We start from the raw sequence: 27,551 nt of genomic DNA on the forward strand, positions 1-27,551 counted from the left end.
ACAGAAGGGAGGACAAACTCTCATTTCTCTTGAGTGTGATTGAATATGTGAGGTGGGAGTGTTGGGGAAGCCCACTGGGTTTTCCTTTTCACCCAGCTTCCATGTTTCTGTCTCTCTGCAGGGCTGTTCTCTTTCTCTCCTCTCCCAGTCCTTTTAATCCTGTCTTTTTTTCACTCTAGCCTATTAGGTTTTTTCCCAACCCACTACTTCCTATTCCTTCACTTTCATCTAAAGTCCTCTTTCCTTCTTTCCCAGTGAATTTTTGTCCCATCTTCCTTCTCTTCCCTCATTTCTGTCTTCTCTCCTCTAGCGTTTCATTATTTCTTCTCCTCCTTCTTCTTTCTCTTCCCCACCTGCCTACCTGTTTCATCTTCCTTCTCTCTCCTCCCTTTTCTGTTTTTCTCTCCTTTCTCCTCACCCTACCTCCTGTTTCTCCCATCACTTCTCCTCCTCTCCTCCTCCCCCTCACACCTCCCCTTTCTCTCCTTTGTTTATCTTTTCTCCTCTCCCTCTTCCCTTCTGACTCCCGTCTCTGCTCCCCATTCTCCTTTCCTCCCTTCCTTTCTTCCCTTTCTCTTCCTGCACTTCTTCTCTCTCCCTTTATTCTCCCCATTTCTCTCCTCCTTTTGTTTTCTGTCCCTTCTTTTTCCTCTGTCTCCTCTCCCTGGCCCCATCCCGGGCCTCGGTCAGGTGCCCTCCAAATGGGGCCAGCTCTGCTTTTGCTGCTGCTGCTGCTGCTGCCGGCTGCCATGGGGAGCCGAGGGTGGGAGCGAGGCGGGGGCTGGGAGCCCAGGCAAGAAGACCCTAAGCCTAGCGGGGGACCTAGTTCTGGGCGGGCTGTTCCCGGTGCACCAGAAAGGGGTCCCGGGGGCCGGGGGGACCGGGGAGTGCGGCGGCCCCGTGAACGAACAGCGCGGGGTGCAGCGACTGGAGGCCATGCTCTTCGCCCTGGACCGCATCAACGGCGACCCGCGGCTGCTCCCGGGCGTGCGCCTGGGCGCCCACATCCTCGACAGCTGCTCCACCGACACGCACGCACTGGAGCAGGCCCTGGACTTCGTGCGCGCCTCCCTCAGCCGCGGCCCCCCGGGCTCCCGCCACGTGTGCCCCGACGGCTCCTACGCCATCCACGGCGAGCCGCCCACGGCCATCACGGGCGTCATCGGCGGCTCCTACAGCGACGTCTCAATCCAGGTCCGCGGGGAGGAGGGTCCGGGCAGGGGGGGAGTGGTCGTGGCCGGGGGCGAGGGCAGCGGCGGGCGCGGGAGGGGCGCGGACCCGGGAGACTCGGAGACCGTAAAATAGAGACAGAAACAAAGAGACAGAGACAGAAACAATAAAACAGAGACAGAGACAAAACAGAGACAGAGACAATAAAACGCCACAACAGAGAAGGAGGTAGAAGGACAAATAGCAAAAGGAGTCCGAGGCGAAGAGGGAGCGTGTGTGCAGGAGAGCGGGAGAGAGCGGGTCACCGAGAGCCCGCTCGGAGAGACGAGACGGAGAAGGGAAAGCGCAGTCAGCCTCCCGAAGCTCCCTCGGTGGGCATCTAGTCAGATCCATTCCCGTTACATGGGGGGGGGGGGGGTTGAGCTGCTCGTAGCCTTTGCTGGAAGAGCTTCCGAAGAGCCCATTCATTTTTAGACAGCCCTAATGGAGACAGAGAGGGGGAGAGAAGCACGCACAGACAGACACACGGACACAAAGGGTGCGGTGGAAGGGGAGGTGAGGAGGCAGACTCAGCGGGCAGGATTCGGTAACAGGGATGGGGGCAAAACAGGGAAGTGAGAGACCCGGAGAACTAGGGATCGAGATGGCCTGACTCGTCGTGAAACGGAAAGACCCGGCAAGAAACATCTGGGGCGGGAGGGAGAGGAGAGCAGTAGAGCTTGTAGGACACAGGGGCAGAGCAAAAAAAAAAAAAAAAAAAAAAAAAAAAAAAAAGGGAAACCAGGAAGAGAAAAATGGACCGAATCCGATCCTCAAAACCAGCTTGGGAGGCGGAGGCTCTCCAAGTTTCAGAAGAAATCTGAGGTTCCGAAGGTGGAGTCATTTGCCAATGGTCACTGAACTAGTGTCTCGGGCAAGATTTGATCCAGTCTTCATGACATTCCGCCCTGTGTTTTTTTCCAGTATCCCACTGATGCTTCTGAATAGAAACAGACACAGGTAGCGAGAGACCCGGCTTCCCAGAGGAAGCTGAGACGGAAGGCAGAGACGGACTCAAAGACGGGAAGATAGTTTAGAGATGGAAGCAGAAAGAAGGGCCAGACAAAGACAGAAACGTGGAGAGATGGGTCGACAGATGCCTGGATAGGATGAGTGGGCGGGACAGAAGTAGGAAGCAGAGGGTTGGGATATAAGGGGAGCTATTGGCGTGGGAAGACACCCTTATAGCAGGTACACCCACATGTGCAGGAGGCGGCCAGGCCATCCACATACACACATGCACACGTGCGCACACATGCATACAGTCCCTTTCTCCTTCCCTCAGCATCTAGCTCTGTCTGAAGGTTTGAAGAGGAAATCCTGTTTCGGAGGCCCCTGGGGACGGGTGAGCCAATGCAGGCCCAGCTGAGGTCTTGTCTGCTCTTACCATCTGCCATTCTGGCCCTTGGGGAGACAGGGTCCAGGACCAGGGTTTCCCCTTCTTTCCCTGCCCCCACCCCTCTCATCGCCAGCTACCTCATTCTCAGCTGGAGCTGTCCAGTCCCTAAGGCACCCCACCAGGCGGTGGTCCTTTGCCAAGGACAGACCCCCAAAACCCGGCTGGCCCCACCCCAAGACGGGCAGTAGTTGTGCAAAGTACAGCTGAGGCAGAAGGGAGCGAGAAAAGCCAAGGAAAGAGGACAATTCCTAACTGAAACAAGTGCGGGCAGCCACGATTCCTGGACTTACTCTGCTGGGGGAGGAAGAGGCAGATGTGAAGGAGTCTCCTATAAATTAAGAGAGAAGGCTGGGGAAGGGCGGGGAAATGGGTGGGGATCTTCCCTCGGGAAGGAGGACAGGGACCCCAGGTCCCCGCGACCTGCCTGGGCAGATCCTCTCTGGCGTTGGTTCCACTTTGGTTCCGACGAGAGGCTCTCTCCAAGGTCCTTGCCCGGTCCCGAGCTCCCCGGGGCCAGGAGGAGAGGCGAAAGGGAGCGGGCGGCTGAGCCACACCAGTCCAGTGCATACTCTTTATTGAAAGAGGTGAGTCCGCCGGGGTCCCCCCCCCAGCTACCCCAGTCCGTAGGGCCCCGGAATTTTTAAACCAGAATCTTTATATCGATCTCCAAGTGCTCTGCCGTCGTGTGGTTGCTCTCCAGCTTGCGGTGCCGGCTGGCGTACCAGCGCCAGTACGCCTGGATGATGCAGGCGGCCGCCCGCGCCCGGCAGAAGCAGCGGCGGATGCGCCACATGCGCGCCCGGGCCTGCAGCTTCACCACGGCCCCCTCCTGGCGCGAGTAAAGCAGCAGCATGGTCCGGCGGCGCTTGTCCAGGGCGCGGGCCAGCGCAGCCCGCCACCAGCACTGAATGATCCAGGCTCTCAGGGCGGCGTGCAGCAGCGTCCGGCGCACCAGCAGGCCTCGCCACCAGGCCTGGATCTTGATGGCGGCCTCGGTCTTCTTGTCCTGGAGGAGAGGGGGAAAGGCGGTCTTTCTCCCGGTCCTGAGCCTCCAACTTAGCCGGGATGCACGAATCTTAAGCCTTCTCTTCGTTCCCCTAACTCGGCCCTATCTTCTCTGCAATCTCTGCTTCTCCCATCTCATTGCCCTCCGGTCTTCTTCTCTCCTCCTTCCTCTGCTTCCCTTCTCCCCAATTCCTGCCCCTCTTATTCTTTTCTCCTTTCCCTTGCCTCTTCCCTCCCCATTCTTCCTATTCGCTCTCCTTTTCTTCTGCCTGTCTCTTGTCTCTCTCCCCATTCTTTTCCTTTTCCTTTTCTCTTCACCTTTTCTTCTTCCCCATTCTTTTCTATTTTCTCCTCTTCCTTTTTCTCCTCTTTTTTCTTCTCCTCTCTCTCTCTCTCTCTTCTCTCTCTCTCTCTCTCTCTCTCTCTCTCTCTCTCTCTCTCTCTCTCTCTCTCTCTCTCTCTCTCTCTCTCTCTCTCTCTCTCTCTCTCTCTCTCCTCAGACCTGGAAGGATCCTTAAACAGCACTTAGCCCAAATTCATAGCTGACCTGATCAAGAATTTCTATGCAACGTTCCCAACAAGGGTCATTCATTTGTCACTTGAAGATTTCAAATGGAGAAAAACTCATTTCTGGAGACAATCCATTTCACCTTTGGAGACCCTAATTGTTCAGAAGTTCTCCCTTCCCATGGAGGAAGCTAACTGCCTCTTTACACTTTCAAATCATTACTTTTAGTTTTCCCTCCAGATTCAAACAAATCAATCAAATGGAGCCTTTTTTTATGTAACAGGGTTGCAGATACTTGAAAATAAGGGTCATGTCTTCCTCTCTGGGCCCAAGGGTTTTCTTCTCCTAGACAAACAGTTCCTTCAACCAATCCTTTTGTGACATGATCTTTAGCCTCCCAAACCCTAGTTATGCTCCTCCAGCTAGTTAAAACATCCTTCCTTGTGTGTGGTGCTTTGCACAATTCTCTATAGGCTCTGCTGAGAGCAAAACCTCTACATCCTTTGCTCTAGACACCAGCCTCCTCTACAGCTCTAAGGGATCCTTAGCTGACCAGATGGATAACAGTAGAGTTCTTTGGACTCCTGACTCCTGAGGACCCTCTTTAGGTCCAGATATTTAATCAGCTCAAACTCTACCTATACTGTTGTCTAACCCACAATTCTCTATCTTGTCTGGAAGAGACTTTGTCCAATCAAGGTCAATCATCAGTTGACCACAACTACCTGATCTGCCAGTCCAATTATTCTGTCAAAAAAAGGGAATGAGCCTACTTTGGTCCGATGTCTTGAAGTTATTGGCTTTCATTGCTTTCTTTTCCAGATATTCCCAAACTAATCCTTTAATTATACGGTCTATCCCTCCACTGCCCAAAGCTTTCGTGCTCTATTCTTTTTTCCCTTCTCTCAAATCTGAGTATTTGCTTTCCTCTAGTCCTGTAGCTGCTCACAAAATCCAAGTTCATGGACAGTTCTTAATGACTTAACTATCACATCCAGCAGTTCTTTCAATATCCTGGACTGTATTTGGCTTGGCAATTTGAATCGAAGAGGGCAGCTATGTGCTTTCTTCTATATTTCCTAACTCACATCTCCCTTTGCCCCTCTCTGCTCTCCATCTTCTTTCTCCCTCCCACTTTTCTCCACCAGCTTTCCTTTTTTCTTTTCTTTCTTCTCTTCCTTCTTGCCTCCTCCCATTCTTTTTTCTCTCTCTCTCCTCTACTTTTTTGTTCTTTTCTCCCCTCTCTCCTCTTCCTTTTCTTTTCCTGGCCAGCCCTTATCCCATCAAGCTCTGTTATGGATTCTCCATCAATCTTTTTTAAGCTTTTCTCCCAAATCTCTGTTATAGTCTTTTTAATTAAAACAAATAAGCCTTTTCTCTTTCCTCTTTCCTAATCACTCTATTGCTCCCTCGGGCTATCCAACTCAAAGCAAAAATCCTGCCTCCTCCAAGATGCTTACCTCTTTTTCTTCTGCCTTTTCTGATTCTTCTGTTTCTGGCTCCTTCTTTTTCTTTTTTTGTGTCGACTTGTGGGAAGGAGAGGGAGAAGATGGGGTGAAGAGGAGGAAATGAAGCTGCCCAACATCTCACACCCCAGCCCAGACTCTAAGGGACCCAAAATCTCCATTGTGGATTTGCTCAGGGATCTCCAGAGCTAAACTGGTCCTTCCCCCTACCTCAGGGAAGATCAACCCTTGGTTCAAATCAGCCCTCTCCTCCCTGAAATTATGAGGACCTCCAGGCTCTTGCCCACCACCCCAGGTCCATCCCTTACAGAGAGCAGACTTCCCATGACTTCCAGACAGATGATGGTTCAGCCGTCTTCTTGACCTTAGTTTAAGAATCTCTGGCCTAGTCTGAAAATGGGTTACAGGGTCATCTATGAGGTCACAAGAGTGACTCTGACTCAGCGATTTTCACTTAGATTGCTCATTTCTAGCCAACTACTGAGAAAGAAAAGGTTAGAAGTTAGTCTCTCACTGGAGGGGTCAGACTTCTAGAGTAAGAAGCAAGACCCCTGTGGCTCTAGGGGAGGGAGAGCTAAGTCCTGCTAATAAAACTGGGACTGTGAGAAGGACCTGGATGAGGAAAAGCTAGAGCAGTGATGGTGAGAGCAGGTCACTAAAGCTCAAGAAGCAGGGTGGGAAGGGTGGAGCCACAAGCCATGTGTCCAAGGAATGGAGAGATTCCTTGGGAGGTCCTTTCCAGGGAGTGAGTCAGCTAGGAACCTAGTTTGATCCCCAGCAGGTATCAAATAAATCATCAGTCTGAAACTCTGGGGACCCTTCTCTGTCCCCTGCTCTCTCTTCCAGGTAGCCAACCTCCTCCGGCTTTTCCAGATCCCACAGATCAGTTATGCGTCAACCAGCGCTAAGCTCAGCGACAAGTCTCGTTATGATTACTTTGCTCGCACGGTGCCTCCAGATTTCTACCAGGCCAAGGCCATGGCTGAGATCCTCCGCTTCTTCAACTGGACCTACGTCTCTACCGTGGCCTCAGAGGGTGACTACGGGGAGACTGGCATCGAGGCCTTTGAACTGGAAGCCCGAGCCCGCAACATCTGCGTGGCCACTTCAGAGAAGGTGGGCCGAGCCATGAGCAGGGCTGCCTTTGAGGGGGTGGTCCGGGCCCTGATGCAGAAGCCCAGTGCCCGCGTGGCTGTGGTGTTTGCTCGCTCAGAGGATGCCCGGGAGCTTCTGGCGGCTGCCCAGCGCCTCAATGCCTCCTTCACCTGGGTGGCCAGTGATGGCTGGGGGGCCCTAGAAAGTGTAGTAGCCGGCAACGAGGGAGCAGCAGAGGGGGCCCTCACCATCGAGCTGGCCTCTTATCCCATCAGTGACTTTGCCACCTACTTTCGAGCCCTCGATCCGTGGAACAACAGCCGGAACCCTTGGTTTAGAGAATTCTGGGAGCAGAAATTTGGCTGCAGCTTCCGCCGGCGGGACTGCGGGGGCCACTCGCTCAAGACGGGACCTTTCGAGCAGGAGTCCAAAATCATGTTTGTGGTCAATGCTGTGTATGCCATGGCTCACAGCCTGCACAACATGCACCAGGCTTTGTGTCCCAACACGACCCATCTCTGTGACGCCATGCGGCCAGTCAACGGGAAGCGGCTCTACAAAGACTTCATGCTCAACGTCAAGTTTGATGGTAATGTGTTGATTCCATTTTTCAACATTTATTAAGTACCTACTGTGTGCAATACCCTGACCTGGTGCTAAGGATACAGAGATGTTTTTTTTTAAATGTTGTGGTTACTTTTCACAGGAATTATATTTTAATGGAGTGGAGGATATAATGTGAGTGGATGGGGGTGGGGAGAGAGGTAGGGGAGAGCTAGACAAAATGTGAGGAAAAAAGTGGAAGGAGAGAGCCTTTTCCTTGACTGGAGAACAGTCAGCTTTAAAGAGGAAGATTTGGGTAAGATGGCTTCTGAGATTCCTTCCCGATCTGTATCTAGAACTCAATCCTTCCTTATCTCCATACACTGAAATTTTCCCTTCTTCTCAGGCCCTCCTCAGGTGATGCTATTAGGAGAACTCTGTAGTATCACATGGAATGAATATAACCTTGGGAGTACTGAAAGCAGATGGAGAATGACTCTTCCCATACCACCTGAGGAGGGCCTGGAAGGAAGGGAACATTTCAGTGTATGGAGAAGAGGAAAGAATGAGTTCTAGGTACAGACCTGGAAGGAATCTAAGAGGCCATCTTACTCAAATTTCACTTTGCAGTTGACCACATCACTGGTCTGAGAAGTCATTTCCTCAGCCCAGGTCCACAATTGGTAGTATTGAGCAATAGTTTAGGTGAATCCAAGGTAAGCCAATTACTGTTACATGTGTGCTAGTACCTATATCTCCACGATATAATTATACCATACTAAGGGCCTATCGTCTGGTTTGGAGTTTGACGGAAGTGATAAAATGTATAAGGGGAATAGGGGCCGAGGGGCCTGTTGTCTGATCCCCAGTCAGCACCGTTTCTCCTAAGCCACACGGCCTGTGCGTAAGAGATGGATAGCCTGCCTAAATACACACAAAGAAAGCACAGAGGAAGGCAGGACAGCTAGCAAGGGGGCCAGTTTGTTTGGAATGAAAAGTCAAGTACAAGGAACACTGAGCCAAAGGCCGAGCTAGATAAGCACTGGAGGTTGAATGGCAGGGATGACCGTCTGTCTGATGGCTTGGTTTCCATATGGATACTTCCATCCAGAGGTATGAGAAGATTACTTTCTATCTAACAGGACACCTTAGGTAGTGACAGAAAACATATCCGGCTAGTCTTGTCATGTCTCAATGATGGGGGAAACTGGGGTAAAGCGAAGGCAAGAGCTTTGTCCCAGGTCACTCAGGTAAATGGCAGAGGCAAGATTAGAAATAACTTCTCTGTTAGGTTCAAAGCACAGCTCTGTCCTTGGAAAGTAGAGAGATGGAGAAGAGTGTTCGGAAATGTGATCATAACCTAAAAAGGGAGGTCTGGAGGAGGGGAGCTCAAGCTGACTTGAGCCATGGAAAACATTTAAAATAGAGGATTCTCCCCCTCCTAAGCTCAGGATGAAGACAAGAGGGTCCTAGGCAACAAGAACCATACTAAACATTTACTGATCAAGACTCCCTCCTTCAATCAGTAACACTCCCTGGGGCTGCTGAGACAGAAAGGGGAGGATTCTGGATTCCAGGTGTGAGAGGCTCGGGTGAACCTGGAGGGATATCCAGAGGAGAAGCTGGTGCTGGCTGGCGTGAAGGACCAGATTTAGGGTCAGGGTATGGAAACATCAGTCTCCATCTGCAGTCCATATCTCCTGAAGTTCTCCCAGTTTAAATTTATTTAATTTTTTTTTTTTTAATATACAGAAAGGGGCAGTTAGGTGGCGCAGTGGGTAAACCCAACAGCCCTGAAGTCAGGAGGACCTGAGTTCAAATATGGTCTTAGACACTTAATCCTTCCTAGCTTTTTCGCCCTGGGCTTAATTTAACCCCAGCTGCCTCAAAATAATAATAATAATAATAATAATAATAATAATAATAATAATAATAATAATAATAATAATAATAATAATAATAATGAGACAGAGATCATGATTTCAGAAAGTGTAGAAATAACTGGATCAGTTTCAATTCAATATAAGCTTCAATCGTAGGCAGAGAGGTGGAACAGTGGACAGAAAGCTTAAAGTCAAGAAAAGCCAGGTTCAAATCTGTCTTCAGATTAGCTGTGCGAGGCCAAATCAGGCACTTGACCCCTCTCCCATCTCTGTCAGTAAGACAGAAGCCATCACAGCTCCCACCTGCCTGGGCGCTTTGCATCCTATTTGCAAGCATTTTGTTAGTCCTAAAGTGCTCTACAGATGCTAGCTATTGTTAATAATCGCGAGACGCGGGTCACCAAAGATGCATTAATTAACATAATTAACGAATGAGCTTAGTTTGCATTGATAGGCCCGGATGAGAGGTGAGAAGTCTGCTATTTATCCCAAGCGTCGGGTCCTGGGTAGGGACTAACCCGCGGGGACCCCACCGGAGGAAGAGGCCAGCCTGCGGAAAATACGGAGCCCGTGGATGCTGGGATCCCCGAAGGAACTGCGGGTGTTTGGCCCAGAGGAGAGAAGTGTCAGGGAGAACCAGTCAGTCTGCAGATAGCTGAAGGGCCAGCGGGAGAAAGTAAGAAAAGCTTCATCTTTTCTGCCCAGAGGCAGAAGTAACGACAGCTGCCATTTCAATCTGGCTTTCAAGTTGGCAAAGGGTTCTGTGGATGTCTTCTCATTTGAGCTTTCCAAGCAGAGTCAATACTATTATACCCATTTTAGAGATGAGCAAATTGAGGTAGGAAGTGATACACACCCGAGTTGGGAATGAAGCTAGTGCTACATTAGAGCCGGGATTGTGTTGGGGGCTGGGCGGGGTGTCGGTATGGAGTCATTTGGGAGACTGGGTAAGTTTTTATTTTTTTATTAAAGCTTTTTTATTGACAAAATGCGCGCGTATTGACTACGCAGGGATCATTTTTCAGCATTGACTCTTGCAAAGTCTTCTGTTCCACCTTTCCCCCCTCCCCTGATGGCGGGTAGTCCCATACTTGTAAAATATGTTGAAATACACGTTAGGTGCCAGGTGGGAGCTGCGGCTTGCAGCCTGGGCTGATCGAGGCTATGGCTCCGTAACGGAACTATCCCGGTCTGGGCTTGTGTTTGGGGGGTCTGGGAACTAGGAGCAATGAGCTACGGCAAACAGCAGATTCTGCCCAACTAAGATCATGGCCGGGAACCCCTCAAACAGCTTCCTGGGGCCGCGAGGTGGCGCCCTGGTTAGAGCCCTGAAGTCCGGGGGACCCGAGTTCTAATCCGGCCTCAGACACTTACACTTCCTGGCTGTGTGACCCTGGGCAAGTCACTTTATCCCAAGTGCCTCAGGAAAAAAAAAACAACTGGGCTCTGGAGGACTCGGTTCCTCAGGTTTAGAGTCAGGGCTGGGTCTGGAGCTGGGAGGGGCCCAGAACTGGGTTCCAGGAGGGCGGAGCCCGGCCCGGGTTAGGGATGCGCGGGCGGCGCTGAGCTCCGGACTCAGGTCCCTGGTTTCTCCCCCCTGCCCCCCTCTCCCGCAGCCCCCTTCCGCCCGGCCGACACCCACAACGAGGTGCGCTTCGACCGCTTCGGGGACGGCATCGGCCGCTACAACATCTTCACGTACCTGCGCGCGGCCGGCGGCCGCTACCGCTACCGGAAGGTGGGCTACTGGGCCGAGGGCCTGAGCCTGGACACCGGCCTCATCCCGTGGGCCTCGAGCCCGGCCGGCGGCCTGCCCGCGTCCCGCTGCAGCGAGCCGTGCCTGAAGAACGAGATGAAGAGCGTGCAGCCCGGGGACGTCTGCTGCTGGCTGTGCATCCCGTGCCAGCCCTACGAGTACCTGCGCGACGAGTTCACCTGCGCCGACTGCGGCCTGGGCTACTGGCCCAACGCCAGCCTGTCGGGCTGCTTCGAGCTGCCCCAGGAGTACATCCGCTGGGGGGACGCGTGGGCGCTGGGCCCGGTCACCATCTCCTGCCTGGGCTTCGTGGCCACGCTCTTCGTGCTGGGGGTCTTCGTGCGCCACAACGGGACCCCCGTGGTGAAGGCGTCGGGCCGGGAGCTCTGCTACATCCTCCTGGCCGGCGTGCTGCTCTGCTACTCCATGACTTTCGTGTTCATCGCCAAGCCCTCCACCGCTGTGTGCGCCCTGCGCCGCCTCGGCCTGGGCACCGCCTTCTCCGTCTGCTACTCGGCGCTGCTCACCAAGACCAACCGCATCGCGCGCATCTTCGGCGGCGGCGCCCGCGACGGGGCCCGGCGCCCGCGCTTCATCAGCCCCGCCTCCCAGGTGGCCATCTGCCTGGCCCTCATCTCGGGCCAGCTGCTGATCGTGAGCGTGTGGCTGCTGGTGGAGGCGCCGGGCACGGGCAAGGAGACGGGCCCCGAGCGCCGGGAGGTGGTGACGCTGCGCTGCAACCACCGCGACTCCAGCATGCTGGCCTCCCTGGCCTACAACGTGCTGCTCATCGCGCTCTGCACGCTCTACGCCTTCAAGACCCGCAAGTGTCCCGAGAACTTCAACGAGGCCAAGTTCATCGGCTTCACCATGTACACCACGTGCATCATCTGGCTGGCCTTCCTGCCCATCTTCTACGTCACCTCCAGCGACTACCGGGTAAGGGGCCGGGCCGCGGGCGGGGGAGGTGCTGGAGCGGCCACCGAGGCGAGCGGGGTGAAGGGTCACGCTGCCGGGGACCCACTAAGGCCGAAGGCGTGGGAGAAGGGGCCAACTGGAGGGGGGGAGAGGCAGGGGCGCCTGGATGGAGCGCCGGCCCTGAACTCAGGAGGACCCGAGTTCAAATGTGGTCTCAGACGCTTAACCCTTCCTGGCTGCGCGACCCTGGGCAAGTCACGTAACCCCAGCCTCAGGGGGAGAAACAAGAGGAGGGGTCGGGGACGGCGGGAGCAAGGTTCCGGTGCTGAGGGATGAAGCGAAGAGAGTTCCCATCTGTAGATCCTGATCATTGCCCATCCGGGTTCTTTTTTTCCTCATACTTTCCCACACGAGTGTTATTATCCCCATTTTACAGATGAGGAAAGCCAGGGAAACAGTGAGGTGGGGAGGTGTTCACAGCTACTGGCAGCTCTGGAACTCAAGCCCAGGGTTTTTCATGCCAGATGCGCCAGTGGACAAGCATTCCCTAACGGTCGCTGCGGCCAGGCGCGAGCCCAACGTCTGGGACACGCATGAGGACCAGTCCGCAAGGAGCTCCTACTCCGAGATCGGCTGTGTCCCCCTCCCCCGCGGCCGAGTCTAGGGCCCGGCTTGGGACCCGGAGGGAGAGGGGCACCCAGAAACAGGAGGAGCGTGAGAGAAAGGAGCGGGGGAGGCAGAGGGTCCCACAGGCAGAGCGAACCACGCCAGGGGAAAGGCCCCGCCCCCCCATGTTATATAAGCGGAAATTCCGGCCGGAGCGGCCAGGCGATGTCTCCAGCTTCCCACATCCGCTAAGTGTCTGAGATGAGGTCTAAATCCTAGTTAAGTCCAGTGCGTGCTGGAGGAGGGAAGTTAGGGATCCCCGAGCTATTTCAGTCCTCTGTGGGCCTGTTTGAGGAGGCAGCATGGACAGGTAATTTCTAGAATCCTTCCTCCTCCATCTGCCCCCACACTGCTCTCTCTGACTGCTAACTCAAACAGCAGACTCTGCCCGAACAAAATCATGACCAGGAACCCCTCAAAGCAGCTTCCTTCGCCCCCCACACTGGGCTTTGGATGGACTCAGTTTCCTCATCTGTCAAATGGAACAGTCGGACTAGATGATGTGTGGGGTCCATCCCAACCCTAAATGTCACAGTCAGTTTTACCTCTGACACCCTAGCGCGGTGATGGGAGTCCGGGCTCCAGGTCTCTGTAGGCACTTACCTGGCTCTTATCACAGGTGAGTTATTTACACTCCTCATGCCTGGAAGATGGAGATAAGATCACCACCTCCCTACATCGGGTTATTTTAAAACACAAGTGAACTAAAATACAAAAGCTCTTTGCAAATTTTAAAATCACAAGTCAAGGTCAGATATTATTATTGTTACCAATTTCTAAAAGAAGCTTGTACAGGAAGACTGGCTTATTCCTCAGAAAGGTCTTTCTGATGGTCTAAATACTTCAGTCTTGTCTGGCTTTTCATGTCCCCGTTTGGGGTTTTCTCAGCAGAGATACGGGAGAGTTGGCCATTTCCTTCTCCAGCTCATTTTTCTGATGAGGGTCGCACTGCTAGTGATTGCCTGAGTTTGGAATTGAATTTATATCTTCTTGACTTCAAGCCTGGGATGCGCCACTTAACTGCCCCCAAACACCTGCATACAGATCTCTAAAAACGAACAGGATATAGCCATGTCTATGGCCCCTTCCAGCTGACAATTGACAATTTTCTGTTTTACTCAAATGTCCCGGCATTTAGGTTTTCCAAAGCACTTTCCTCAAAACCACCTTATAATATAGAAAGAGCATGTGATAGCCTGCCTGTGTTAGACAAGGAACGTGAGTCTCAGAGAAGCCCTTAGAACTAGACCTCAAATGCAAGTCTTCTGACCCCTAGGCTCTTTCATGTTAGAACTAAGGAAGGTCATGTCTCGCTCCAGAACAATAGAGTTGGAAGGGACCTTTCTTCCAGCCGAGTTGGGGAGCTAGTGGAGCTCAAACCTCCCTGCTGGTCTCTCACGGTTGTGCAACATAGCCGAGTCACTCAAGCCCCCTGGGCAGCCTCATCTGTAAAATGGGGTTGCTGATGGCATTTGTCTCACAGTGGGGGTGCGAGGCTATAAAGTGCTTAGCAAACCCTGATTCAGTGTCCCAGGTCATTGTTAATCTGGCTGATTTCTGTCTGATTCAGGAAGCCCTCCCACATTATGCCTGACAAATACTCTGCTCCAATACTTCTAGTGATGGAGCTCACTATTTAGCTCCAAGGCTGCCCGTTTCTTTGTGATTTATAGTTCTACTTGTTAAGAAATTCTAACTTCGTATGTTGAAATCTGCCTTTCCTGATCTCTTGGATCCTCCCTGGTTCCAGTTCTGCCCTCTTGCACCAAGCAGAACTGGATCTATCTGTCTGTCTATCTACCTATCTACCCTACCTATGTTTGTTTCTTTTCCTTCCTTTTTTCTCTTTTTCTTTTGCTTTTTTCCTTGTTTCTCCTTTCCTTTCTCCCTCCCTCCCTTTCCTTCCATCTTCTTCCTCTCCCTCTTCTTTTTTATTCTCTTTCATTCAATTATTTTTCTTTCTTTCTCATCTACTTTTTTCCTTCCCTCTTTTCATTATTCCCTCCATTTCTTCCTTTCTTTTTCCTTCTCTTTTTCTTGAATTTTTTCTCTTTTTCTTTCTTTCCCTTTTCCTACCTCTTTACCTCTTCCTCCTTTCTCCCTTCCTTCTTTCCTCTCTTCCTCCCTCTATCCTTTCCTTCTTTTCTTCCTCCCTCCCTTTTTTCTTCTTTCCTTCCTTTCTTTCATTCATTCTTTCTTCCTTCTTTCCTGCTTTTCTTCCTTCCTTTTTTTCTTTCTTTCTTTCTCCCTTTTCTTCTCTTATTTTTCTATAATACTTTTTATTTTAAATATAGCATTTTTTATTTCTTTGGGTTTCAAATCAGTTATTTCTGGATCTACCCTCACCCCATCAGCATTGAACCCTCCTTTATATGAAGAAAAACAGCTAAACAAAAACTGGCCCTGTGACCGCATCTGACAATATTGATGGTGTTCTATACTTATATTCTCCCAGCTCTGCTCAGAGGAAGGCTCTATATTTGATGAACTGTTCTCCTGGACCATCATTGATCTAGTTCTTTTTTCGTCAGTTAACTTTGAGTTCAGTTTATTTGTATTCGTTTATATTGTTACAGCTCTTGTGTACCTTGTTCTTTTTCTTCTGAGTCTTTTGTTTTATGTAAGTTCATTCAACTTTTCCCATGCTTCTCTCATTTCCTATATTTGTCATGTCTGATGGCATGATAATATCCCATAAGATTCATATACCATAGTGCGTTTGGTTCTCTAATTAATCAAAGGTCACTCTTGCCAGTATTTTGTTACCACAAAAGTGTTGCTCTGAACATTTTGTTGTTTCTGCCTTTGTTGTTGTTTGTCCTTCATTCTTGAAGATGGCTATGACATCAGGGAAGTGAAGCCATGACATGCAAGTGGCTTGGATTTAAGTGAGGGAGGGCTGTGCAAGGTCACCTGCCTCACTTTCCCCTCCAGAGCCATCTGGGTCCAGTGGCAGAATATAAATCAAGACGACTGAAGATGGACCTGGATGTAGTGGGAAACCTTGGGCTTTTTAAGCTAAAGTCTTCAACAGGTCTCAGTTTTGACTGAGGCAACAACCCATTCAGTGATTAAGGCTGGACAGCAATTGAGGCAAAGAATCTCCTCTTTTCTGTCTTTGACTTCCTTTGGGTATATGCCTAATAATATCAAGTTTAAAAATATGTATAGTTCAGTTATTTTTCTCATATGATTCTAAATTTTTATCCAGAAATGTTGTAGCAGTTCAAAGCTTCAACAGAGTGCTAGTATTCCTGCTTTCCCATAATCAATCACCAAACATTTATTAAGCACTTACTATATGCCAGACATTTTACCGAGTGCTAGGAATACAAAGAAAAAGGAAAAATATAGTCCCTATCCTCAAGGGGCTTATATTTTAATAGGAAGATAAAATTGTCATTAAAATTGGTGCATGAAAAATAAATATAGCATAGATGGAAAGTAGCTTTAAATGAGGATATGGAAGCATATGGAGGGTAGAGAGGGAGGACCAGAAAAGTCATCCTCCAAGAGATGATGCTTGAGGAAGTCAAGGATTCTCTGAAAAGAAGAGGTTAAGGGGGAAAAAAAGCATTCTAGGTATGGGAGCAACTGTGGTAAGATCCAAACAAAGAAGAGGGAAGATTGTGTGAGAAATATAGTAGGACTGCTCCACAGAGGATGCAGCAGGAAGTATTGAACAAGATGACCAGAAAGATAAGGTGCTAGATTGTGAAGCTCTTTAAACACCACAGAGATGTGTTTATGTGTGATCCTAGAAGTCAGAGGGAAGTACTAGAATTTATTGCATAGGGGCGTGACATTTTCAGAGGATGGAGGATGGATTGAATTCGGAAGAGACAAAGCGGATTATTTCATTATTTCAGGAAAGAAGTGAAAGGGGCTTGAACTAGGGCGGTGATTGTGTGAGTGAAGAGAAGGGGACATATGCAAGAGATGTTTCGGTGGGAAGAATGACAGGATTTAGCAATTGATTGATTGGATATTTTCAGTGATCAAGGATGACGCCAATTTTGAGAACTTGTGTAAATGTTGCAAATTTTTTTACCCTTGTTAATGTGTAGGAAGTGGGATGAGACCTCAGAGTTGTTTTACTTTTATTTATGTATTTCTCTTTATTTTTAACAGTTTGGAGAATGGTTTCCCATGGTCAGTCGTAGCTTGAAATTCTTTAGAAAATCATTTGTTCATATCCGTTGATCATTTATACACTTGGATATGGCTCTTAAATCATGGGTTTGTGTCGGTTCCTTTTATATCTATGATATCAGGCTTTTATCATTTCACCATTTCAGTAGTGTCCTGGTAAACGTTTTTGCCAGACACTTCTTCAGGGGAAAATGTATGTAGGACACACTTTTAAGTTTAATTTACATTATCAGCATTTTGTCCATCCCTTTCTGAAGTCTAGACTGAAAATTGAGCAATTGGGGCTTGCAAACCTGGCCAAGCTGGCTCCAGTAACCCTTGCAGAGATGTTTTTTCTAAATTGATTTTGTTCACGCAGATTATTTTTAATTTTATGTAATCAAAGTTGCTGTCAGTTTGGTCTTTTTATGATGTAGATTTTCTCCCAGTCACAGATGTGATATGTTCCTCCTCCTTCCTCCTACCCTTTTTCTATACAATCTTCAGATACTGAAGATAGTTTTCTTTTATTTCTTTTTTTTTTTAAATAATGGCTTTTTATACAGTTTTTAACATTCCATTCTTGCAAAACCTTGTGTTCCCAATTTTCTCCCTTCCCCACCAGACAGCAAGTAATCCAATATATATATTACACATGTGCAATTTGAAGACAGCTTTCATGACCCCCTAAACCTTCTCTTCTTTAGACTAACACCTAATTCCTTTCATTGACCTCCTACCACATTGTTTCTAGATCTTGCAATCCCAGGCAAACTCCCTGGGTTCTGACCCTCTGTTCACATGCTCCTTTATAAGTGAGAACAATATTATAGCATTCTACATTCCAAAATCTCTTCTAACTTTGAAGTTATAGCGGGATCCCAAGGGGTGAGATGGGTAGTCTTTGTGGGAGTGGAGGAAGCAGGGAGGCTTGCAACACAGAAGCCCTGATTCCTGGTCCTTCCCTCCAGGTGCAGACCACAACCATGTGTGTGTCTGTCAGCCTCAGTGGCTCCGTGGTCCTGGGCTGCCTCTTTACCCCCAAGCTTCACATCATCCTCTTCCAGCCACAGAAGAACGTAGTCAGCCACCGAGCACCTACCAGCCGCTTCAGTGTCACAGCTGCCGGCTCCAGCATCTCCCACGGTCAGTCTGTGCACCCTGGACTTCCTGGCAATCCCAGACCATCCTCCTCCCACCTCCCATCATCACAGAATTCCCATATGTATTCCTTAGGGCACAGGTTATTCCTCATTCCTGAATCCCAGTCTCCCATCAGAACGTGATCTATACCCACTCTCCCTTCAGGCCCATTATGTCCCCTCCCCTCCAGTTCATTTTCCTTTATTCTCTTGAACTCTGAAGACATTCTCAAGTCACCATATTGTGATCTTATTTAATTTTATTTTTTGGGAAAAATAGAATGATTGTTCACTGAGAATAGAACAGAAAAAAGGAAGGAGTTAAAAAGAGAGAAGTCTCTGTAGCAGAAGACCCTTAGTTTAAAGACCCTTTGAACCTTCCCTGAAATTCACCATAGAGAGGACTCCTCTGAGCCCAAGAAAGCACCCCCTTGGAGAGTAGATGCTCTCTCCTGCCCTGTGTGATTCATGAAACGCCTTGTCCCCACCACTAACCTCTCTGCTTTCTCTCCGTAGGCTCTGGCTCCCAGTTTGTCCCTACCGTATGTAATGGCCGGGAAGTGGTAGACTCTACAACTTCATCACTCTGAGGGCTGAGTCCCAAACAACCCAACTCCACAATTAGAGATGAGGAGATAGCACAGGGCCTTAGTCCCAGGACCCAAGCAAATGTATATTGGAACATTGCAATAACCCCCAAATCACCTCATTTCTCTAATCCAAACATTGTTATCTCTCCCCTAAATCTCCATGGGTTGTAATAACAACCCTACCTCCCAACAACTTTGGCCCAGGGTCAGAAGCTGCTGCAGAATGTTGGGAGCATAGGGTGCCCAGGAGATTATGGCATTGGCTTGGTTTCACCCAATAGTGTCAAATGGAAACCCTGAGGGAGGGGAGGGGCTGGGGTTGGGGAGGTGGATTTGACAAAAGGAGAGATGCTACAGATCTAAGATCAAAGGGTTTATTAGGAAGGCAGTTCCCAAATGGGAGGAAACAGAGGAGCCAGGCTCTCCCCGGTCCTTGCACATCAAAGGTGCTTCCAGCTCTGGGCCCAACTCCTAATCCCTCCTTTCTGTCCTAGGGGTTTTAATTTTTTATATAAGTTATTTTAAGGGTGGGAGGAGGGAGCATTCAGTCTTCCTGAAAAAATAATGTATCCTGTGGTTTATTTTGTAATTTCTGTAAATAAAGTTGTTTTTTTTTTAAATCCAAACCCATGGCCTTTCTGCACTTTAATCAAAAGGGTAGAGGCATAGGAGGGGAATTTCTATATAATGGATAGGATACCTAGATGACAGCATTCTTTGTTGTGACCAGGAGGCCACAGGGAGCCAGGGCCATAATATCACCAGTTGTTACAGCTGGCTCCTGGCTCCTGGCCCAGAAAAGCTTTCTCTGGGTAAGGCAGCCCAAACAATGCAACCTCCCAGAAGTGGGTGATGTGGGAAGAGGCAGAGCACCTGAATTATACTCTGCTTTTTTACCCCTTTGTGATGAGGCGCTTGAACCAGATGACCTTTGAAGGTCTCTTCCAGCTCTAAATCAGTAATCCTGTGAGCAAATGAAATGTGTGTGGAAAAGTTTGCAAACCTTAAAGATCTGTACAAATCTCAGCTATTATAAATTATAAATGAATCCTAGTGTCAAGACCTGGAGAAGCAAAGAAATGAGGCACATGAGGCTAGAAGGAAAGGGCATCTGTGCATTTTTTTTGTCTCGGTTTGCTCTTTTTTTTTTTTAAGCTTTTTATTGTTCAAAACATGCACGGACAATTCTTCAACATTAGCCCTTGCAAAACCTTGTGTTCCAATTCCTCCCCCTTTACTCACACCCCCTCCCCTAGGTGGCAAGTAGTCCAATATATGTTAAACATGGCAGAAATATTTGTTAAATCCAATACACATATATTTATGCAGTTACCGAGCTGGTGCACAAGTCTTTAGGAAGGTTCTGAGGATACCAGAAACACTGAGTGAGGGAGAGATCTCAGGCTGAGATGCTTGGGAAAGCATCTCTTGTTCTGGGCCTTAAAGGCTGGAGGGAATTGACCAAGAAAGGTTTGGTCCCGAGGTATGCTCACAGAGGGGGATGCTCTAGCACCTGGGTTAGATGGGAACCAGGGATTAAGGACAGGAGAGCAATGAAGAAGCACAGAGCAGCCCCAGAATTCAGCACCTCCAAATGGAAAGTTCCCCAGACCAGACAGGAAGGGTGAGAAGAACCAACTAGAGGGGATGTTCTTCCCAGAATGCCAGAGTTGGAAGGGCCCATTAAAGAAAATCGAGCTCAAATTCAGCAAGTATTAAGTGCCTACTGTGTGCAAAGCACCACACCAGGCCTTAGGAGAGAGAGTAGGCAAGAAATAGTACTGTAACTCAGAGTTTGGTTATAAAGCTCAAAGAGCTTAAATTCTACTGGAGCAGAGGAGATGCATACACAAGGAAGTAAATAAATTAAATAGTTATTTGGGTGGGGATGAGGGGATAACTAATAACTGGGGAAAGGATCAGAAATAGCTTTAGGTAGAAAGCTGCATCTGAGCTCAACTTTGGAGAGTCAGGGATTCCAAGAAATAAAGCTGAGGGGGGAGAATGTCCCAATCATGGCAAACAATCTGTGCCAAAGTATGGAGGTGGGAGATAGGCTGCTCTTTATGGGGAACGATAAACAGTCCGGTTTGTCTGGAACATAAGTTTCATGAGTGGGAATAACTTGAAATAATTCTGAAAAGATAGACATACTGTAAGGGTCTTTAAATGTCAAACAGAGGAGTTTGTATCTTATTCTAGAGAAGATGGAGATGTACTGAGACTTCTTGACATTACCAGACCTGTGCTTTAGAAATATCAATTTGACAGCTGGGGAGAGGCTGGACTGGGGAGAGGAGAGACTGGAAGCAGGAAGATCAATTAAGGAGGCTTTTGGTGTAGCCTAAGAGAGGGATAAAAGTCTGAACTGGCATGTGAGTGGAGAGAAGAGGTCAGATGTGAGAGATCGATCCATCAGTAAACAAGTATTAAGTACCAAGATCTGGAAGCTGATTGGACAGGGGACATGAGGCAAACCCAAGAGTAGATAATAACTGCAAGGTGGTGAACTTGAAAGATTTGGAAGGATAACAGCACCCTTGATAGACATAATAGGAGGAGTGGATGGATATAGAGAGAAAGATATATTCTGTTTTGAACACATTGAGTTTAAGATGCCCATGGGATGGTGCAAGTTACAGTAGGAGCTAGGTTTTGGATTAGAAATATAAGGGCTGAAGGGAAAGTCAGGAACTGTATAAGGGTGGGTCAGGACCTATATAAGTAAAACTACAAAACACTTTCCACACAAAGTCAGATCTAAGCAATTGGAAATCAATCAAGTGTTCTTGGATAGGCCGAGCAAATATAATAATGACAATACTCCCTAAACTAATCTATTTCTTTAGTGCTATACCAATCAAACTCCCAATCAAACTTTACTGAACTAGAAAAAATAACAAAATTAATCTGGAAGAACAAAAGGTCAAGAATTTCAAGGGAACTAATGAAAAAAAAAAATCAAATGAAGGCGGCCTAGCTGTACCTGATCCTAAAACTATATTATAAAGCAGTAGTCACCAAAACCATTTAGTATTGGCTAAGAAATAGACTAGTTGATCAGTGGAATAGGTTAGCTTCACAGAACAAAATAGACAATGACTATAGCAATCTAGTGCTTGACAAACCCAAAGATCGCAACTTTTGGGATAAGAATTCACTATCTGACAAAAACTGCTGGGAAAAATAGAAACTAATATGGCAGAAACTAAGCATGGACCCACACAGAACACCATCCACCAAGATAAGGTCAAAATGGGTTCATGATCTAGGTATAAAGAATGATATTATAAACAAATTAGAAGAGCATAGGATGGTTTACTTCTCAGACTGTGGAGGAGGAAGGAATTTGTGACGAAAGAACTAGAGATCATTATTGATCATCAAATAGATGATTTTGATTATATAAAGTTAAAAAGGTTTTGTATAAACAAAACTAATGCAGACAAGATTAGAAGGGAAACAAACTGGGAAAACATTTTTATATCCAAAGGATCTGATAAAGGCCTCATTTCCAAAATATAGAGAGAATTGACTCAAATTTATAATAAATTAAGCTATTCTCCAACTGATAGTCAAAGGATATGAATAGACAATTTTCAGATGAAATTGAAACTATTTGTAGTCACATGAAAAGGTGTTCCAAATCACTGTTGATCAGAGAAATGCAAATTAAGACAACTCTGATACCACTACACACCTCTCAGATTGGCTAAGATGACAGGAAATGATAATGACCAATGTTGGAGAGGATGTGGGAAAACTGGGACACTGATGCATTGTTGGTGGAGTTGTGAACAGATCCAGTTATTCTGGAGAATAATTTGGAACTATGCTCAAAAAATTATCAAACTGTGCATACCCTTTGACCCAGCAGTGTTTCTAATGAATCAGTATCTCAGAGAGTTCATAAAGGAGGGAAAGGGACCTACATGTGCAAAAATGTTTGTGGCAGCCCTTTTTGTAGTGCCTAGAGACTGAAAATTGAGTGGATGCCCATCAGCTGGAGAATGGCTGAATAAATTATGGTTTATGAATGTTATAGAATTAATAATAGTGGAATTAATTCTATATTAATAATATGAAATAAATAAACCACAATTTATTCAGCCATTCTCCAACTGATGGATTGTTCTGTAAGTGGATTGTTCTTTAAGAAATGACCAGCAGATGTAAGAAATGACCAGCGGGAGGAATACAGAGAGGCTTGGAGAGACTTACATGAACTGATGCTGTGTGAAATGAATAGAACCAGAAGATCGCTGTACACTTCAATGTTGTATGAAGATATATTCTGATGGAAGTGGATATCTTTAACATAAAGAAGATCTAACTCACTTCCAGTTGATCAATGATGGACAGAAACAACTGCACCCAGAGAAGGAACACTGGGAAGTGAATGTAAACTGTTAGCACTACTGTCTATCTACCCAGGTTACTTATACCTTAGGAATCCAATTCTTAATGTGCAACAAGAAAATTGTATTTACACACATATATTGTATCTAGGTTATATTTTAACACATGTAAAATATATGGGATTGCCTGTCATCTAGGGGAGGGAGTGGAGGGAGGGAGGGGATAATTTGGAAAAATGAATACAAGGGATAATGTTATAAAAAAATTACTCATGCATATATAATGTCAAAAAAATTTATAAATAAAATTAAAAAAAAAAAAAGAAATGACCAGCAAGATGATTTCAGAGAGCCCTGGAGAGACTTACATGAACTGATGCTGAGTGAAATGAGCAGGACCAGGAGATCATTGTACATGGCAACAAGATTATATGATGACAGATTTAAATAATTGGAAAGACATTCAGTGCTCTTGGATAGGCCGAGCGAATATAATTAAGATGACAATACTCCCTAAACTAATCTATTTATTTAGTGCTATACCAATCAGACTTCCAAGAAACTATTTTAGTAACATAGAAAAAATAACAACAGAATTCATATGGAACAACAAAAGGTCGAGAATTTCAAGGGAAGTAATGAAAAAAAAATTAAGTGAAGGTGGTCTAGCTGTACCTGATCTAGAACTGTATTATAAAGCAGCAGTCACCAAAACCATTTGGTATTGGCTAAGAAATAGACTAGTTGATCAGTGGCATAGGTTAGGTTCACAGGGCAAGATAGTGAATAAAAATAGCAATCTAGTGTTTGACAAACCCAAAGATCCCAAATTTTGGGATAAGAATTCATTATTTGACAAAAACTTCTGGGAAAACTGGAAATTAGTATGGCAGAAACTAGGCATGGACCCACATTTAACACCACATACTAAGATTAGATCAAAATGGGTCCAAGATTTAGGCATAAAGAACGAAATCATAAATAAATTGGAGGAACATGGGATGGTTTACCTCTCAGACTTGTGGAGGAGGAAGGAGTTTGTGTCCAAGGGAGAACTAGAGACCATTATTAATCACAAAATAGAAAATTTTGATTACACCAAATTAAAAAGTTTCTGCACAAACAAAACTAATGCAAACAAGATTAGAAGGGAAGTAACAAATTGGGAAAACATTTTTACAGTTAAAGGTTCTGATAAAGGCCTCATCTCCAAAATATACAGAGAATTGACTCTAATTTATAAGAAATCAAGCCATTCTCCAATTGATAAATGGTCAAAGGATATGAACAGACAATTTTCAGATGATGAAATTAAAACTATTTCCGCTCATATGAAAGACTGTTCCAAATCACTATTGATCAGAGAAATGCATAATGAGATATCATTACACACCTGTCAGATTGGCTAAGATGAAAGGAACAAATAATGATGAATGTTGGAGGGGATGTGGGAAAACTGGGACACTGATGCATTGTTGGTGGAGTTGTGGAAGAATCCAGCCATTCTGGAGAGCAATCTGGAATTATGCCCAAAAAGTTATCAAAATGTGCATACCCTTTGACCCAGCAGTGTTACTACTGGGCTTATACCCCAAGGAACTACTAAAGAAGGGAAAGGGACCTGTATGTGCCAAAATGTTTGTGGCAGCCCTTTTCATAGTGGCTAGAAGCTGGAAGATGAATGGATGTCCATCAATTGGAGAATGGTTGGGTAAACTATGGTATATGAATGTTATGGAATATTATTGTTCTGTAAGAAATGACCAACAGGAGAAATACAGAGAGGCTTGGAGAGACTTACATCAACTGATCCTGAGTGAAACGAGCAGAACCAGAAGATCATTACACACTTCAACAATGATACTGTACGAGGATGTATTCTGATGGAAGTGGATTTCTTCAACATAGAGAAGAGCTAATCCAATTCCAATTGATTAATGATGGACAGAACCAGCTACATCCAGAAAAGGAACACTGGGAAATGAGTGTAAACTGTTATTTTTACCTTCTGAATCCAATTCTTCCTGTGCAACAAGAAATTCGGTTCTACACACATATATTGTATCTAGAATATATTGTAATATATTTAACATGTATAAGACTGCCTGCCATCTGGGGGAGGGGGTTGGGGGAGGAAGGGAAAAAATCTGAACAGAAGTAAGTGCAAGGGATAATGTTGTAAAAAATTACCCATGCATATGTACTGTCAAAAAAAAGTTATAATTATAAAATAAAATAAAAATTAAATAAACAAAAATAAATAAATAAAGATTATATGATGACCAATTCTGATAGACATGGCTCTCTTCAACAATGAGAGGATTCAAATTTAAACCAGTTCCACTTGTTCAGTGATGAAGAAAGCCATCTCCACCCAGAGAGAGGACTGTGGGAACTGAGTGTGGAACACAACATAGCATTCTCACTCTCTCTGTTGTTTGCTGGAATCTTGTTCTCTTTCTCAGTTTTTCTTTTCCTTTCTTCTTGATCTGATTTTCCTTGTGCAACGAGATAACTGGAGAATAAAAAGGGCCAAAGACAGAAATCTAAAATATATCTTTGCTTTTTTTTTTTTTTTTTTTTTTTCCTGAGGCTGGGGTTAAGTTACTTTCCCAGGGTCACACATCTAAAAAGTGTTAAGTGTCTGAGATCAGATTTGAACTCGGGTCCTCTTGAATTCAAAGCGGGTGCTCTATCCACTGTACCACCTAGCTGCCCCCAATATCTCTTTGCTTAAGGAGAAATATGAATGATGACCCAGCAGAAGTGACTGAGAAGGCATAGTGGGCCAAGTAGGAGATCCGAGACATTAATTTTATGAAACCTAAGGAAGAAGAGTATGTGTAAGAAGAGAGAGATTGTATCCCCCCCCTACTTAGCACAGTGTCTGGCACATAATGGGAGCTCAATAAATACTAGCTGCCTAATTAACTTATTAAGAGTATTGAAAACTGCAGAGAAGTGAAGAATGAAAGGGAATTAGCAATTTACAAAAATCATTGATGATCCTGAAGACAGCAGTTTCATTCCACTAAGTGAGTCTGGAAGCCAGATGGCAAGATTTTCAGAAGTGGGTGGGAGGTAAGGAAAGGGAAACAAAAAGTGTAGTCAGCTTTTTCTAGGCCTGTTAAGGAGAGGAAAAACACAGGGTGATAGCTTGAGGGGATGGCAGGCTTAAGTGAAGAATATTTTTTAAAATATAGAGTAGATTTGGGGCATGTTCATAGGCAGCAGAGAATATAGAGAATAGATATTCACCACATTGTAGATAGATTTAATATTGGTAAAAGAAAATGTTCTAAATATCAAGTTCCCCACAAAGGCAGAAGAGGATAGGTCATTTAAATTATGTCCTCAGGAAACTCAGGAAAATGAGCCTTCCTGACTCCAGATCCAGGGCTCTGCACACTTCCTTACTTAGCTGCCCCCGATTTAAACAACGACAAAATCCCCAAACAATACCCAACTCTACCATTCCATATGCGGTCCTCTTGTGTAGTAACAAAACCGGTCTATTTTGTTCCTTTTTGAACTTTTTCTTTTCTTCTGTAAATTTCCTTGATGCTGCTTTCCTTCGGCATCTCTATCACTAAGTCATCCCTCCTGAAAAAAGCTCTCACCTCATTATATGTAGAATCAAGCAAAACTTTTCAGCACATCAGCACATCTGACAATGTCCGTCTCAAGGTGTTTCTAGCGCATCACCTGTCTGTCAAGGGATGCGTGTCCTCCTCTTCCTTAGGCTTCTGAAGTCATGATGTTCAGTGTAGACGAGATCAGTCTTTCAAGGCTGTTTTTCTTTTGTGGATCCCATGCAAACTGATCTCTGGATTCTGTACCTTTTACTCTTCCCAAATTTCTCTGAATTTTTCCTATTTGTCATTTCTTAAGGTGTAAAACACGCTGTGACATTTCATACATTAGTTTGCTCAGCCATTCCCCACTTGACAGGTACTCTATTTCCAATTCTTTGCCACAACAAAAAGTGCTTCTCTCTCTATTTTTGCCTAGAGGAATCTATTTCCTCTTTGAACTCTTTAGAGTACACACCTCAGTGGTGTCTCTGGCTCAGGATATGTACAGTTTAGTGACTTTTGGAGTGTAATTAATTTCATATAACTTACCAGAGTGGTTGCCTAGTTTACAATTCCACCAACAATGTACCAGCGTAGCCGTCCGACCTCCCACAAGCACTCCGATAACTGCCACTTTTCACTGTTCTTTATCTTTGCCAACCTGATGGATGAGAGAGTTTCAGATTTGGGCTGATGGGTCTTTCTTTCATGAGCAGTCATTTGGACCATCTCTTGCCGTGCTCCCTATCTCGCTGTGGGGAGCATTCACTTGCGCCGTGCTGAACACAGCCATCAGTCCGGCTGTGAGGGTCTTGTGTCTGTCTTTATCCAAAGGGAATTCCCGTAATGGGATAGCGGGGAAGGGGATGGTCCTCCTCTAGGTCTCCCGGCATTCCTTGGCTACGGGCTCTCGTTGGTTATTCTTTCTTCTGATTATTGATCCAAAAGGCGTCCACATCTCTGATGTAACACAAAACACTACACAGACTCTTTTTTATTGAAGTTTTTAATTTTCAAAACATATGAAAGGATAATTTTTTAACGCTGGCCCTTGAAAAAACTTGTGTTCCAATTTTCCTCTCCTAGATGGCAAGCAATCCAATATATGTTAAACATGGCAAAAATATATGTAAATCCAATAGAGGGGTGCATATTTATACAACTGCTGCACGAGAAAAATCAAATCAGAAAGGGGGAAAGTAAGAAAGAAATGCAAGCAAGCCACAACAAAGAGAGGGAGAGTGCTTTGGGGGTCCGCCCTCAGTCCCCTCTCTGGGGGCACTGCTCAGATTCTACTGCGGTTATTA

At 46.4% G+C, this 27,551-nt stretch overlaps 2 protein-coding genes across 2 annotated transcripts; one reads left to right on the forward strand and one right to left on the reverse strand.

Moving 5' to 3' along the window:
• Positions 1–597: 597 nt before the first annotated feature.
• Positions 598–18,937, forward strand: GRM2 (glutamate metabotropic receptor 2). Its single transcript, XM_074283372.1, is given in 6 exon segments — positions 598–737; positions 739–1,194; positions 6,434–7,271; positions 10,725–11,803; positions 17,551–17,725; positions 18,238–18,937. Coding segments are annotated over 6 exon segments (2,658 nt in total). The 5' UTR covers positions 598–701; the 3' UTR covers positions 18,312–18,937.
• On the reverse strand, positions 3,166–5,969 carry LOC141551596 (IQ domain-containing protein F6-like). The gene is made up of 3 exons (XM_074283373.1): positions 5,896–5,969; positions 5,582–5,647; positions 3,166–3,614 (listed from the first exon to the last, which is right to left on the reverse strand). The coding sequence occupies exons 1-3, from the start codon at positions 5,911–5,913 to the stop codon at positions 3,249–3,251; spliced, it is 450 nt and encodes a 149-aa protein (XP_074139474.1). The 5' UTR covers positions 5,914–5,969; the 3' UTR covers positions 3,166–3,248.
• Positions 18,938–27,551: the final 8,614 nt, after the last annotated feature.

The sequence above is a fragment of the Sminthopsis crassicaudata genome, chromosome 1 (genome assembly GCF_048593235.1).
Source record: "Sminthopsis crassicaudata isolate SCR6 chromosome 1, ASM4859323v1, whole genome shotgun sequence".
Lineage (NCBI taxonomy): Eukaryota > Metazoa > Chordata > Mammalia > Dasyuromorphia > Dasyuridae > Sminthopsis > Sminthopsis crassicaudata.

Bases quoted from the DNA above. Each gene is read 5' to 3' on its own strand.
- LOC141551596 (XM_074283373.1), bottom strand. The intron at 3,615-5,581 runs GTAAGCATCTTG...CCTCTCCTCCAG, and splicing joins AAAAGGCAGAAGAAAAAGAG to GACAAGAAGACCGAGGCCGC.